This window comes from Poecilia latipinna, unplaced genomic scaffold (genome assembly GCF_001443285.1).
Source record: "Poecilia latipinna isolate Pla-1442-1.1 unplaced genomic scaffold, P_latipinna-1.0 Scaffold2032, whole genome shotgun sequence".
NCBI classification, from domain to species: Eukaryota; Metazoa; Chordata; class Actinopteri; order Cyprinodontiformes; family Poeciliidae; genus Poecilia; species Poecilia latipinna.
Genome location: NW_015114648.1, coordinates 36143 through 51979, shown reverse-complemented (window position 1 = coordinate 51979; position 15837 = coordinate 36143). Strand labels below are relative to the sequence as shown.

Here is a 15837-nt window from a genome sequence, read left to right as displayed (position 1 = left end):
TCTCCTTCTAAAGCCCCTGGACGTCCAGTAGGTCTATTGTTCCCTTGGACGACCACCCATCACCCATTTGAACTCTGGTTTTTAGTTTTGTTGTTGTGTCTTTGGGTCTTGATTCAGCTCCCTTGTGTTAACTAGTTTCTGTTCCTCATGTTACCCAACCTGCACTCTGCTACACCTGTTCCTCTTTTGCCACCTCTACCTCGGTATACAAGTTCATCCGTTCTCATTACTTTTCACTAGACTCTTCTGCTGTCTGCCTGCCTCCCTTGACCTGCCCTGTGTTAATTTGTTGTAAGTTATTCTTTATTTTATTAAGGTATTCAGTTTTGCCATGGTATATCTCTACATTTGGGTACTATGCAAACTGAAATCTAACAATAACAACTGTGTGACAGTCAGTCAGACAATACAATCCAGAGATAATTTTAAGCTATGATGTCAGAAATAAGTCTTATGTGACTCTGTCATATTACAACAAGTCATTTACTGGAAGGAGCAGCCTGGATAAGAAACCATTCCTTAATTGGTTCAAGAACTGTCAAGTTATCATTTTCTTTGAAGTCATCTGGAATAAACAGTTTTATATCAAAATACTTTTATAATAAGAGGAATGGCCTTAAACTTCTAGATATGAACTGAAAACAAAGTCATTTAAATAAAATAAAATGCTATTTTATTATTTATTTAGTGTAGTTAGAAAACTATTTTATAGAAGATGTAGTGTACTTGGTTTTAGGAAGCAAATGAGGTTTACATGATGTGTTAATTAAATGTAAATTTATTCTATAGTTTGTCATGGCTAATTTAAAGCACTCAGTATTTTCTCTGTGATTTAAGCATTAAACATCCAAAATATCCACAAATAAATATATAAGGTTGTAAGAAGATTAAGATGTCCCTCTCAAAAACAATATTTGGTTCAACTACATTGATCATTCTTAAAACCTGCAACTTCCTCAAAAAATAAACCAATTTTCACTGTTCATATAGTTTTGTTTTCACTGCAGATAAGACAGTCAAACCAATGGAGGAAATCTATGCTAATGATGATCCTGTCTGCCACATTTCAGTTGTAAAAGACAGAGGTAAGAAAGATCTGGGAGAGAAAAACACAAACATGTTTTCAATGTTATCCAGGAGAAATTAATGGTGTTGAAGCTATTTATTCATTTTTTTCATGAATTTGAATTTTGTTGGTTTACTTTATATTTTTTTATATTATTTACAGAGTTTATTTGTTGGTTAATAGTTATTAGTTATATTTACTTTTTGTTTAATTATTTTTAGTCTGTTGTTCTAAGCAAGACAGAACAATGAGTCCATTTACTATAAGTATAGGGTCTGGTATAGGACCAGCATGCACTGGGTTTGGGGCCTAAGGTTTTTTACCAGAGCAGGAAACAATGAAAAGTTTGATTTTGTTATTTGCTTGCCAACTGGAGAAAATCAACCATAATGGGCAACCGTCAAGTTTTGGACATTGGACTTCTTTTGTATGAAACTTCACCCAGTGCAGCAGCAGCGGCTCATGGATTGAACATTTATAGGATGTTTGGTTTGACAAACAATCTCCACTACAAATGGTATTGGAATAAATTGTCTTTGTTAAGGTTTTAGCAGCTCTAAGAAGAGGCTCTATGTGGTTATTATCTCTTTGGGGATCCTGAGTGTTATCCTCATTATTGGACTCATCAGACTTGGCATTCACTGTGAGTTTTGTTGTCATACATTTATCTGTCATCACCCTGATCTGCTTCACCTTTTAAATCACAAAACGTGGCTTCAAATAAGTTAATGTAAAGAGAAGGAATACTTTTATAAATGAATACCATCACAACAGTACAATGGCTTGCAAAACAAATTAATGTCCCTTGAACTTTTCCATAGTTTATCATATTACATCCACAAACATAAATACATACAATGTATAACAAAAGTGAGTACGCCCTTCACATGTCTGCAAATATTTAAGTATATCTTCTCATGGGTCAACACTGACAAAATGACACTTCGACACAATGAAAGGTCATGTGTGTGTGTGTGTGTGTGTGTAGCTTATATAACAGGGTAAAATTATTCTTCCCTCAAAATAAGTCTATATACAGCCATTAATGTCTAAACCACCGGCAACAAAAGTGAGTACACCCCTAAGAGACCACACCCTAAATGTCCACTGAGCACTGCTTGCCATTTTCCCTCCAAAATGTCATGTGACTCATTAATGTTACAAGGTTTAAGGTGTGCATAGGGAGCAGGTGTGTTAGATTTTGTAGTACAGCTCTCATACTGGTCACTCAAAGTTCCAACATGGCATCTCATGGCAAAAAACTCTCTGAGGATCTTAAAAGATGAATTGTTGTGCTACATGAAGTGTGAACACCATATTATTCAGACAGGTCTGGTTGAAAATGTTTGGTTTACAAAGTATTTCAAAGCAGAGCACATCGGTTTGATTGATTAATTAAAGTTAAGCCTTCAAATATAATATGTTTATTTAACCGTAATGTCCTATCTGCGATGTGGAGAGTATTATATTTGTAAATGAATAATTTGTATTCCTTGTAGAAAAGTGCAGTACACATTTGAACATTTTATAATCAAACTAAGAGATTTCCTTTTTACTATGGAACATCCTTTACTATAAAAGTTGAAGAATAATATAGAAATCAGTAATACATGACTGAAAAACAAACTTCGGCTCCGTTGTTTGTTTTTTTCTTCTCCGCTCTCTGCTTCACGCTGTCACGGTTGCTTGGCAACATGAGTTACGCTGAGGTGGGGGCGGGGACAGTTGGTGAAGGCTAGACCTGTCCGAATCCACAGATATTTTTCTTCCGGTCTTAGTTTATTCCCGGCCTTCGAAGGACCCGTCCTACGTAGACCAGTCCTTCGAAGGATGCAGACCCTGAATTCGGACACAGCTAATATGGTATTACCATTATGAAGTAAGAAAATTATATATGATTCAAAGCTATTTTTTACAGACAAAAAAACTGAAAATGTGGTGTGCAAAACTATTCAGCTCCACTGGGACAATACTTTGTGGAACCACCTTTCGCTGCAGTTACAGCTGCAAATATTTTAGGATTTGTCTCTACCAGCTTTGGCATATTCAGAGTGATGTGCAGTGTTAGTTCTGCACCACACTCAGAGTTTTGCATTTTGGCTAAAAAGTTAAATTTCGGTCTCATCTGACCAAAGCACCATCATGCATTTGCTGTGTCCCCAGTGCGGCGGTTTGGACCGCTTTTATCGTTTGATTTTTACCCAGGAAGCACATTGGCTAAACTGTAAGTGAAAGAGTCACTGGGACTGACTACTATATATTGCATTGAGGGACAGTAACTTTAACATTACATAAACCTTTCTGAAAAGGCAAGGGCACACTTTCTCCATCTATAATCAGAGATTAAAGCGACTTGAAACCATTCCTCCTTCCCTGGCACCTCCAGACTCAGGCACCCATCTGGGCCCAGGCCCCAGCCCCCCTTATAACTCCACGCCTGAGTTACACTCAGAGAAAAAGGGGGTTGAATACTTTTGCATGACACACTTTTCAGTTTTTTATTTGTTAAATGTTTTGAATTGTGTATGATGTTCTTTCCATTTCACAGCTGTCTAGCACTTTTGTGTTTGTAATGTGACAAAATATGGAAACGTTCAGAAGTTAGAATACCTTTGCAAGTCACTGCATTTCCTTGAAGTTACATAAAAGTTTTAGCAGATTGTCTGTCACCTTCATTCGTAACACTTTATTTGAAGGGGTGTGCATAAGACTAACATGAGACAGTCATAAATATGAAGGAGTCTTCATGAATGTTTATGACTGTTGTCATTGGCAAATAACACTAGATGCACTACAAGGTGCATCTAGTGTTAAAAGTCAATTAGAAGTGTCAACTTTGCATTAAATGTCATTATTTACAGAATGACACTTCTTGACAACAGTCACAAACATTCATAAAGACTCCTTCATAGTCATGACAGATGCTATGTCATGTTTTCTTATGGACACCCTTCAAATAATGTGCTACTAATAAATTTTTTCTGTGACAAACCCTTTGAAAATGATTGTCTTGCCTATGAATAAAACATATACATATATATCTTAAACATATTTTGCATTTCTGATATATTTTACCTTAAATGATTTCAGCTCATGCATTATCCAGCTCAGCAGCAGGTCTCTCTGATATGAAAGTCAATCTGACTGATCGTCTCCAGGCCAGCAATGACCAGCTTTCTGTTCTGACTAAAGCAAGAGACCAATTGAATGCAACACTCATGGAAATGTCTAATGAAGTGACCAGGCTTCAGAGTGAGTTGAAGAAAAGTAAGTCCTAATGTGTTTGTGAGAGCAGCTTATTTACAGGCTTAAAAGCAGGCTTTGGTTTTAGTGGGCTTTAAATGATCTATTTGTAGTTCATATTTTAATGACTAGTCAAATGAGTGATGAAGCAAAATTGTAAAATCTAACTCATTTTTGAAAACATTGTTTTTTTCAAACAATAATTAGAAAAATGGTTTTATAGAATATGTATATATATATATATATATATATATATATATATATATATATATATATATATATATATATATATATATATATATATATATATATATATATTTCATGTTCTTTTAGAGAAAACCTGTCCTGCAGGATGGAGGATGTTCAGTTGTTCTTGTTATCTCCTCTCTACAACAATTGACTCCTGGGATAAAGCCAGAGCAGACTGCAGGAGCAGAGGAGGAGATCTGGTGGTGATAAACGACGATGATGAACAGGTGACGTGATCTTTCAGTGTGAGATTCATTTATGTTTGCAGATCAGATTATTACTTTCCTATGTGCTTCAATATAAAGATTGTGCTCAAAAATGTTTTCATAATGTTTCTCGCATTTGAATACAATCTACAGACATTTCCAGTGTAATTAGATATTTTATATGTGCTACACATACAGCAGTAGCTCGGTCAGCAATGCCTGTTGCTGTTTTGAATTCGTTAACTTTTGTTTTGTTTTGATTACATGCCAGAACCATAATATCAAATATAAACTTAGAGACAAAAATTTATGAGCAGACACAGCTGCAACCTCACCCTGTGTGAGAAAACAGTGAACTTTTAAAGCTAAAAACTGGTTGTGCAATTTTCTGCAAATTAATTCCTAACACACACTTAGAAACACACTCATAGCAGATAAAGGTTTAGGTTTTTTTTTTGTTGTTTTTGTAAAGCACAGAAGTAGAAGTGTGGAAATTGCTTGGGAGTGTTTAAAATTCCATGTTTAGTTAAAATTGTTACGTTTATTTTAAATAGGATTTTGATTATTTTTAAAAAAGACATAGATTAAAATTAGATTTTTTTATTTACTAGGTTAATACTTTTTATGCTGCTTTTCTTTTCTTTTTCTTTTTTTCTTTAGAAAAGGTTTATTTTCTTTGGCTTTTTATTGTAATATGTTATAACACAAAACACATAACTGCTATGCTGAAACTCATAGCTTAATGATTTCAGCCTCAGTTATTGATTATAAATACTTGCCTATGGTGTAGGTATTGCATATAATGCATATTTAATTTCTTCAGTGATGTTTTCAAACAGCATGACTCTTCACATGTGTATGGAATAAACACAAACAACTTTTCTCCAACATGTAAGAGTTTATTTAACAAAAATATTTCAACCTTAAAACCCCTTAATCAACAAAATCACTAAGTTAGAATCATTCACCCAAAATACGAACTTTTGACCAGTAAAGTAATGCAATGATGTCACAGTTCAATGTGAACTATGAATGTTTAAAGTAGGTTTTTAAGCACTGGAACATGGAGCTTCCTTTGTATCAACAGCATAAAATCATTTTACCTTTAGAATTATAGTAACAGACTGTAGAACTTTTTACAGATTAATTTTACAGGTTAACTAGATGAGATGAAAGAAAAAATACCGATAGAACAGACAATAAGGGTTAGTTGAAGTTGCAATACCTTCTCTTTCAGAGAGATTGGATGTAGACATGACGTCCAGTTCAATGTAGCCTGTAAAAGGGAAGGAAGTGAGGCAGTAATGTCTAATGTTTGTAATGTCACATTGATCATGCTGTTACACTTCTCCTTTTCCTCATCAGACTCAAAGTGGGTTAATGCAATTAATTTTGGGATTAGTAGTTTTTTTTATACCAGTGTGTTTGTTAACTCTATGGCGGGGTCCCAACATGGCTGATCTGAAATATTTAAACAGAAAATGTAAAAACAATTACTTTCTAACAGCACTTTGCATAAGAATGTGCTTCATTTTTGCACATATAACACATTTATATGTGGAACTAAACACTTACACTAAAGACTCCAGCATATAACTTGATATAGCGTGTAAGACTGTAGGCATTTAGAAATATTTATTTCAAATAGAAACCTGCGAAATAATGCAATTGCAGTTTTTGACAAGTGAATCTACATCAAAATTGTTTCTTTTGGAGGGGGAAAGAGAGGAAGGATTTTAGAAGTTATAATTTTAAAAGTGATCAGTATATTTGGATGACAATCATAGTATACACACTGTGTTGTGATTCAAGTCTGAAAGCAATATTTTCTATGCTGTTTCACAGAAATTTGTTCTTACCGTTTCTGAGAAGTCACCATGGATTGGTTTAAAAGAAGAAACAGAGGGATCCTGGAAGTGGGTTGATGGCACTCCTCTGAGTTCTGAGTAGGTTTTTCCTATTTTTGCATTAATCCTGTGACTGATGGTCACTCCAGGAAGATGTCACAGCTAAACAGAAACACCAGGCCAAAATAAACTTCTTTGTAGAGGAAAAACCCCTGATATAATCAAGAAAATGGAAAACTGTCATCATAAACACACTTTTTGTAAACAACATGTTTCTCTTTCTAAAATAAAAAAATTGAGTCGTTAAAATACGGGAAGTTGTTCTGCAAATGCAAACTATGTAAATCATTTATTTATCTTCTGGACTCCAAAACAAACTACTGTATTTCCACTTACAATGTGGAGCATTAAAGCTTATAAGTTGACATTTTCTTTATGTTTGTTGTCAGAGATAATGTGTGAAATAACTCTCTTGTTTGCAGACTTAAAAAATACTGGGGACAGGGCCAGCCTGATAATGCTTTTGGAGGTGAAGCTTGTGCACAGATCTGGGAAAACTACAAGACATGGAATGATAATAAATGTGATGATTCTTTCCTGTGGATCTGTGAAAAGGCTCCAGAGTAATGATGGGTAAATATTAGTTGTTGCTTTACAATTGAGGCTATTTTAAGCTTTACGTTTTGTACTCAACTGCAGATATCTGAAAATGTTATATAGATACAGTGCAGTAGCACCATGTTTAAAGTTTTCTTTTAAAAAACAAACAAATTATCCATTTGCAAATTAGGTTTAACTGTAATGCAGCTCTTTCTTCCACATAAAACCTTCTTAAATATGGATCTACAGTTTATTGTTGCTGCCAATCTGCTGTCTGCTTCATTGTAAAGCCTGTTGAAATAAATCCTGTCATCTGTAACATCTAGCAGTGTGTGGACGTCCACAAAAAGGCCTGATTTCTGTGACTGCACCAAGTGTTCACAACAATACTGAAAATACAGATAAATGGTGGTGATAGAAGAACAAATAAAGAAAAATAACAAATCATGAGCAGAAAAAAAATCACAAGACACTTGTTAAGAAATACAGAGTGGAGAGACTGTCCATGGTGATGATGATGTTGGAAAGTGTTGTACAAAAGACATTAACTTGAAAAGTTGGACCTGTATATTGAAATTCTTTGTGGCTTTTAAAGGCAATTAAATAATAAACTTGCAGATTCTGGAAGTGTCTTTTCTTTTTTTTTTTTTCTTTTTTTTGACATTTCAGGTTTTCTGGCTGCTTCCCACCATCCAAAACTATGCATGTTCTTTCTTTTATTTTTCAAGACTTTGACAGGAAAGCAGGATGTGAGAGAGAGGGAAGACATGTGGTGAAGGCCATCAGGCCGGAGCCCAAACCCACAGCAGCCAAGCTGATGACTAAAGCCTCCATATTTGTGTTGCTCTTTACCCCTCCACTGCCACACTCACTCCTTCTCTCTTTCTTGATCGTAGATGGTTATAATAAGGAACAGAAATTGAGCTCTGAGATGCAAGTCTCTCTCTCACTTTGCATCTAAAATTAAGTAAATGTTTGTGTTCATTTATGGAAATAATCACAAACTGTCTCATAAGTTTGTGAGAATCTTCTGCAGCAAACCAGATAATTTTGTCAGAATGTCTTCTTGGTCTTTTGAACATGCATGTGTGGTGAAAGATGTGATTTCCTTTGACAGATTTATATTTAAAGAAGCTCAACCACTTACATCAAGTCACTGACTCTACAGTCATGTACTGTTTAGGTTCTTGATGGCTTTTTTAGACCTCAAGTCTAGTTTTACAATATACATTTGTAAAAATCTAGAAAATGTATTCCTATCTCCTAATTTCTTTGTTTTTGTTGTTTGTTAGGCAGTGAAAAGTTCCAGATCGTTCATATAAGCTGAAAACCTAAATTTTAACCAACAGAAAACATTGTTGCTTGACTGTCTCTCCTGTTGGTACTGAGGGAGGCATTAGGCTGTAGTTGCAGCAGTTCACCACTAGAGGGCGGATTGAACACAGTGAGCATTTCTGACTCAACAGGCCAAGGAGGCGCTCACTGTCTGTGTGTTAATAGTTGTCAATAATAATAATAAAAACCGGTGAAACCACAGATTAACTGTGCAACATCTACATGGGCTGTTTGTTTAATGCTCTTTAACAAACAGCCTCATTTGAATTGTGATTAAATAAACTTCTGAAGGAAGTTTGATGCACTGTTTGTAGGAGCATCATAATAAAGGGGAATAACAACAAATTTACACCCCATCAAGACGTTCTTCCCTGTATGGCAGTGAAGGTGTATAATCTCCTGTTATTTGTCCAGATGATGCTCATCCAGGTTATGGAGGAAGCCTGTGGCCAAACTGATGTGACATCAATACATGGATGAATTCGTCACTCCAGAAGATTCGTCCATTATTGAGCTGCTAATATGGCCACTAACATTAATTTCCTGTGATGTTGACGAGGCCCTGCTCAGCAGAAAGAGGCAGATCATATTTAGTGTGATCTCTTTGTTTTTGAGACGTAGGTAATTACAAAAACTGTGACATAAAGAGAAATAAGTAATTGAATTAATAGGTAATAGACTTTCTCTCTATGCTACTCATGATGTAAGATGAGCACAAGGAGTGTTTAGTTTAATCAAACAAAATGTTATGGATGTTTTAATAAAAAAAATTAATTTCTGTAAGAAATAATAGATTTTTCACTGACATGATCAATTTTGCAAATAACCTATGTGCTAATTGTATAGGTTTATGAAAAATTGCTCTCAAAATTGTTCCTAAGCGTTTAAAAAGAATACTGTAATGTTAGACCTTCAACATTTTTAATGATCTCTTCAGGAAATATTATTTGTTTTCCAAATGTTGCCTCAAAGCAGATCAGCATCAACAGCTAAGAGCGTCTCGTGGTTCTCTGGTCTTCATCAGGCCTTTAGGTCCCAGAGCTCCTGCTGTCTCCACCCGGCCGGAGCGTCGCTGAGCTGCCAGGGACGTACAAGGCTGCTGAAACCTGCTTGAACAGGTTCTGAAACTGTTGAAAAATAGATCAAATAATCTAGAATTTAAAAAAAAGACTTTATTTAAGACAGCTAATGCTCATCCACATTAAAACTTTTAATCTTTTCAAATGTGGATGTTAAATTCTTTTAGCATATTTAAGGTTCTGAGTCCTGAATGAAATGTGCCATTGGAAAGAACAACTTCCTACAGAGGAATATTATGATTTCTTATTCTTTAATAATAATAGTATTTCCTAACCCTGGTCCTCAAGGCACACTGCCCTGCATGTTTTAGATGTTTCCCTGCTTTACTGCCTGTCTATTGAAATAACCTGCTGAAGCAAGGAAACACCTAAAGGAAACACTGATATGTAGAATGTTATAGTGTTTAATAATAGACAACACAAAGCCAGGGCCTTATCATACTTTCATCTCTCACAGTTTAAATGTGTTTCTTTGCCTATTACACTCTAAATCATTCCAGATATAACAATTGAAGAAAATGATGTCCCTGTGAACATTAGAGAAAAATTGTTTAAATTATCTTTAATGAATAAATCCTCCTATGGATAAAACTATTACTGTTAGACTGTGGACCTGTCAACGCCGTTTCATTTTTGAGTCCAATTACCATGTATGTGGAAATAACACCAAACTGACTTCAGCTAATTTGCTAATGCAAAACTCACATATCCTGCATATATGTGAAGTAAATTGTTCTGTTCAAAGTCAATTTCAAATCTTTGTTTCATCTGATCATTTTCTACTTTAGAGGGTTTGTGCATCTGATTTCAGATGAGCAACAACATGAACCCAAATCATTTCCTTCCATCGCTCACTGTGACACTGGTCGGACCCTTTTATCTCACTCTGTGTTCACAAACACTGAGCCTTTTAAAGTTGTATTTCTACTAAAAAGAAAACATATGTGTGGAGCACTAAAAGTCAGAATTCAATTATCAACAGAGAAGAATTTGGATTCAAGAAATTTTATTTATACACATAATGAAAAGGAGCAGCGAGTGACTTCTAGCAACTTAAACATTTCCTAATTTTAACTGAGCTAGTAAGCAGAGGGAGAATACATTTTCTGTTGGTGGGAGGGGGAAATAAAACGCTTGTGTATGCTTATACAGTTCATCGTTTGCAATTTTGTAACAGGCGAGTTAAACATGGTAAAGTCTGCTTGGTTGCCGAAGAATAAAAATAAATCATTTTCAGAAATTATGGAGCAAACATTGTTGGTATTTTTTTTCACAAATCCAACTTTTGGTAGCATTACATGGAAGATCATTCCAAGTTGAGCCGGCATCAAATGTGATATGTGCACAGTCCTCATCACTACCACCGTTATCAGTCTGATTGATGCTCCAGGACCTGGAATAAAGGAATAAAAAGCTTTATAATTTAATTTTAAACATTTTTAGTCAACAATAATTAGGTTTGTGATGGAGTTGTAATTGTGGTTATTTAACCAGTATTGTGTTGGGTCCTCAGATTTTGATTAGTTAACAGGCAGTCAGATGAAGAAAAAATTGAGACACAAGCATTTAAAAGCATTCTCTTTTTTAAAAGTCATTTTTACCAACTAAATAAACCTTGAAATTCTTTAAATTTCACATAAACTTCATGTGCATCCTCACTGTCAACTTAGATCTCACTCTCGAGTTTTTGAACATGTGCAGTTCATCGTGAGAACTTTAAAGAAAATGAAAGCTCTGATGTCTTTAGAGGCTCTTTCAAACTCAAATAACAAAAAATAATGGTTGGAGGTATCATGGTCCTATCTCAAGCATTGACCTGGGTTCTGTCCATCTGTCTGTCTTAGACTGAAATAACCTGTGCTGAACCACCAAATAATGAATGTCCAGCAGAAACTACTGTTTGGAAAAAAAAAGTCTGAATCTCTTAAAAAAAAAAAGACAGAAAAGAGAGACTGCAGCATCCTGATCATTATTATTATTGATGAGTGACTTGTTATGCCACTCAAATGTAATTCTACTGCACTATGAAGCTTCAGAGTTTTCAAAATTAAACATCATATTTATTTTTTAGTATCAATAATAAATAATTGATAGATACCGGAGGTAAAAATTTTTATCAGGTCAGATAGTAAATGTAATAACGATGCTAAAAATAAAATTAAAAGGTTTTGATGCTGCGACTTATTTCAATGAAATATTTAAATTCAATGTGATCTAACTTCTTGTTGATATTTGACAACATGACTTTACACAAATATTAAGTGTTTATGCAGAAACCATGTTGCAAACTAAAGGAAACAACATCCAGCGTCACTGTTGGCGCTCAATGAAAAACTGGATCCTTACGTGAAATTCGGAGCGGTTCCATCAACCCACAGCCAGGATCCCTCAGTTTCTCTCAAACCAATCCAGCCGTCCACCCCCAATTCAGCAAGAAAATTCTGTAAAATGTTGACATAAAAAGTTTTCTTTTAGGTTTGACAATTGATATAATTAAAAAATTCCTCGCTTCATTACCTTATTTCAACCACTGATCACCTAACAAATTATCGCTAAATATTAATTTAAATGATTTAGAGGAAACTTCTTGTCAGTGGAAAATCTAGTTGAGTCTTTTATCTTTACATAAAACTATACAGAGAATAAAAACAACATGCCTGCTGACTGTATTACATAACATCATAATTTAAATTTCTCTTTTTGTAAACTTGATCAGTAGTGTCCCTTTAAAATCTCTCATCACCTGCTCCTCAGGATTATTTATCACCACCAGATCTCCTCCTTCTCTTGTGCAGTCCGCTCTGCCTTCGTCCCAGGAGCCATCACCAAAGACACGGTAACAAGAACAATTGAACTTCGGCCAACCGAGAGGACACGTTGTGTCTGGAAGAAAAGAATCGAGTTCGGATATTCAAAAATTTACATGAAGATCAATTTTTTATTTTTCTTCCACTGTGAAATATCACTGCAAAATGTTCAGACTGTTTATATGCAGGCCAGAAGGAATAATAATCTAAAGACAACAGTGTTAAAGAGCAGGAATTGACGAGCAAGCAGCGCAGAGCAAAAGAAAAATAGTTTTGTCAAGTTTTAGTATGAAAATGTTATTGTACTAACACCATGTTTTTGTCGGTACAATATACCAAATAACTTCTTTGCACAGTATAAATATTGGACAAACATAATCATTTACTGTGCAAACATCAATAACATATTGTTAGAACAATGTTTTATTTTAATGTAAAGCATTTCACATTTCTAAATGTCTTCATTTTATCTTGAACATGCCAGATAATTTGGACCAATTTTGTCTTGATTTTAACTTTAACTTCACTTCATCCATCTTTAACAAAGAAAACTAAAGACTTCCTTTCAAACAAATGACAAAGCCGGAGCAACTCTTTAGACGTTTCACCAAGCTTAGCGTTCAGCAGGTCTTTGTCTTTGGACAGGAAAGAAAGTTTTTTCTCACTTTCTTGGAAAGACGCAGTTAGATTGTCAGAGAGTGTGGAGAGATCAATTGTTTCTGTCATATTATCCATGGAGTTATCTGAAAATAGATAATAAAAAAAAGAGCTTTGAAGTTGAAACATAAAAATGAATCAACACCACATTGGTTTTTGGATGATATATGTATTTTTTAAAAGTAATACAGAAATACCTACCCTATCAATATTTTTTTATTAAATAAAAAAAAAAGTGAATGGTGTTCAGGGCTTACTCTGCAGAGACGATCCCTCATCGATTCCCTCTTTAAGAGACTCAATTAGCCGGACCTTCAGCTCGTCTCTTTCTTTGGTTATGTTGAAAAGAGATTCATTGCAGGCGAGGAGACGATCAGTCAGATCACTCTGGAGTTCATCATTTGAATTACATTTGGAGTCAATATCTGAAAATAAATTTTAAAAGGCATGACATAAGAAAAATGATATCAGGAGAGCTTTGAATTTCACATTAAATTTTACTGACAAAGACAAAACTGATCAACAGAAGAGGTTTAGATTGAGGGCTCACTCTGAGCAGACATGCTTTGCTCTTTAGATTTCTCATCCAGCTTTGTTTTCAGACTGTCTCTTTCTGAAATTGTGGAGGCATGAGTCTTTTTCAAGGCCTGGAGATCCTCAGTCAGTCGACGTTTGGCGTCATTGTCTATAATAGATCAACATTTTCAGACAGTTTTACTGTACATGTTGAGATGTTGAGTGTATTTGTGTTTCAATTTAGGTTGTAAAAGAAAAAAAAGGGAACAAACAAGCACTGGATTAATAACGACCGTAGGTAAATACATAAAACAGTTGTAATAGTTTTAGGTTTCTAAGCAGACTCACACTGAGCGTTGGCGACCAGCAGTCCGATGAGCAGGCAGATGCTGAACACTCCGAAGAACAGAATGACACTCAGATGGAAACGACTCTCTGAACCTGAACAGAGGGAAGATTACAGCCAAGACAGCAGACAACAGAAACATCATCAGGTTGTTGGTCTGAACTAAACTCACCTCTGCAGTTTCTTAAAGAAGCAGAGTTGGAAAGTCTGCTGTGCTGAACATGCATGTGCTTTTTCTCCATCGTGACCCGTTGGCTGCAGGCTGTGCAGCACCAACAACTAACGTAACATGCAAAGCAAGATTGGTACAAAAGACTCTTACTGTGCATAAGACACACCCACAGCATAAGCAGCACCATTAGACAGGAATCTGCTGAACAGGTGGAGTTTTTTGGTTTGCAGTTCAAAACTGTTTTTCTTTCTGCTGGTTTCTTCAAGAAAACCCCCACATAAAAACTCAACTTCCTGCTTTCAACGAGGCTCAATAAGAGCACCACAAATTAGCCATTTTGTGGTGCATTTCTGGCAAACGAGAATATAAACTGAGCATTGTGATGATGATACTTGATAAAAAATTACTTTTATATGGAGTTTTAAGAAGGAAAACTAGTTTAAATTCTAGTTGGTTATTCTATGAAATGTGCAGAGGTCTTTGAGGTGAGGTATTTTATAAGAAAAACACTTTATTCGTATGAGAGTCTTTGGTTCTAATCAGTTTTTCATAAGAAGCTTAACGCCACATGGGAGTGAATTTACAATGTTGGCAAAAACCTTACTTTGGGTTGATTTTCATACGCATTAATTTACAAGACATTCATGGAGTGTGGAATCTGTTCCAGTGGGTTTGTTGGTTTAATAAAAACATTTCAGGTTTAGTTACTTCAAATACTGTTTTGCAGAGCTGTGAAACCATTTGTGCCTTCACAGATTTTTTTTTGTTACAGAATTTCAGACCATTAATCAGATGTTATTATCAGACAAAAATACAAAATGCTTCCATTTATCAGGGGAAAAAGGCATCCAACAAACCTAGCTCTAAAAAAATAATTGTTCCCTTAATGGCAACAGCTGAAATCAACTGAGTGCTTTGTGTCACCGTGGGGGAAATTTTGTAGAATTGCTTTAATTTAGCAAGACTGAAGAATTTTTTATGAGCGACCAGTTTAATCTCAATTGGATTTAAACCTGGACCCCACGTCAAAACCTACTGTTTCTCATTTTTTTCAGAGGTGGATTTGTTGGTTTGCTTTGAATCCGTTAATTTATTCAGATCACAGCATGAAATATTGCTTATTGAGGTCTGCCAGCCAACTTCACTTCAGTTTGCATGTCTTTTTTTCTTAAAAATTTAAAACATCATTTGAAACCTGCTTGTGGTGTTCACTCAAATCATCTTTTTCTGATATTAAAATTAGCTTGATAATGTAAAAGATTTGTTTTGAAAAATAAAAAATTAAGAGCAAAATGATAAGTGCATCAGGCTGCATCCGGTTTTAAATTTATAATTATTATAAAATGTATGTTTTTTTATCTGAAAATATGAGTTATAATTTGAAAGCAAAAACTGGAAATCTAAAACGGAGACAAGGTTAGAGGTTTTTACAAAGTGTCAGAGTATAGTTGATGATTTGTAAAACAAAAAATTCCAGCAATTTCAGCTAATAGATAATGAAAGATGCACCGCGCAGCAAAGAATAACTTTAACTTATTAGGCCCGAGCAGCTAAGCGCTGCGAGAGCCTATTGAAACCTTGCTGTAAATTATTAGGCCCGAGCAGCTAAGCGCTGCGAGAGCCTATTGAAACCTTGCTGTAAATTATTATTAGGCCCGAGCAGCTAAGCGCTGCGAGAGCCTATTGAAACCTTGCTGTAAATTATTATTAGGCC

At 35.1% G+C, this 15837-nt stretch overlaps 2 protein-coding genes across 5 annotated transcripts in view; one reads left to right on the top strand and one right to left on the bottom strand.

Moving 5' to 3' along the window:
- The window catches only part of LOC106935835 (CD209 antigen-like protein E), a 40008-nt gene extending 32170 nt beyond the window's left edge, over positions 1-7838 (top strand). Inside the window, exons 1-7 of one of the 4 annotated variants that reach the window (XM_015016536.1) lie at positions 5-27; positions 1008-1085; positions 1611-1709; positions 4157-4333; positions 4643-4785; positions 6610-6710; positions 7094-7838. In XM_015016536.1, the coding sequence (XP_014872022.1) occupies positions 1025-1085; positions 1611-1709; positions 4157-4333; positions 4643-4785; positions 6610-6710; positions 7094-7238 (726 nt within the window). In that variant the 5' untranslated portion in view covers positions 5-27; positions 1008-1024 and the 3' untranslated portion in view covers positions 7239-7838. The other 3 variants (XM_015016533.1, XM_015016535.1, XM_015016532.1) reach the window with 3 other exon arrangements.
- Positions 7839-10587: 2749 nt separating this feature from the next.
- Positions 10588-14246, bottom strand: LOC106935838 (C-type lectin domain family 10 member A-like). The gene is made up of 8 exons (XM_015016538.1): positions 14124-14246; positions 13954-14046; positions 13640-13774; positions 13347-13514; positions 13098-13175; positions 12369-12508; positions 11972-12066; positions 10588-11018 (listed from the first exon to the last, which is right to left on the bottom strand). The coding sequence occupies exons 1-8, from the start codon at positions 14191-14193 to the stop codon at positions 10859-10861; spliced, it is 939 nt and encodes a 312-aa protein (XP_014872024.1). The 5' UTR covers positions 14194-14246; the 3' UTR covers positions 10588-10858.
- Between the last annotated feature and the right edge of the window lie 1591 nt (positions 14247-15837).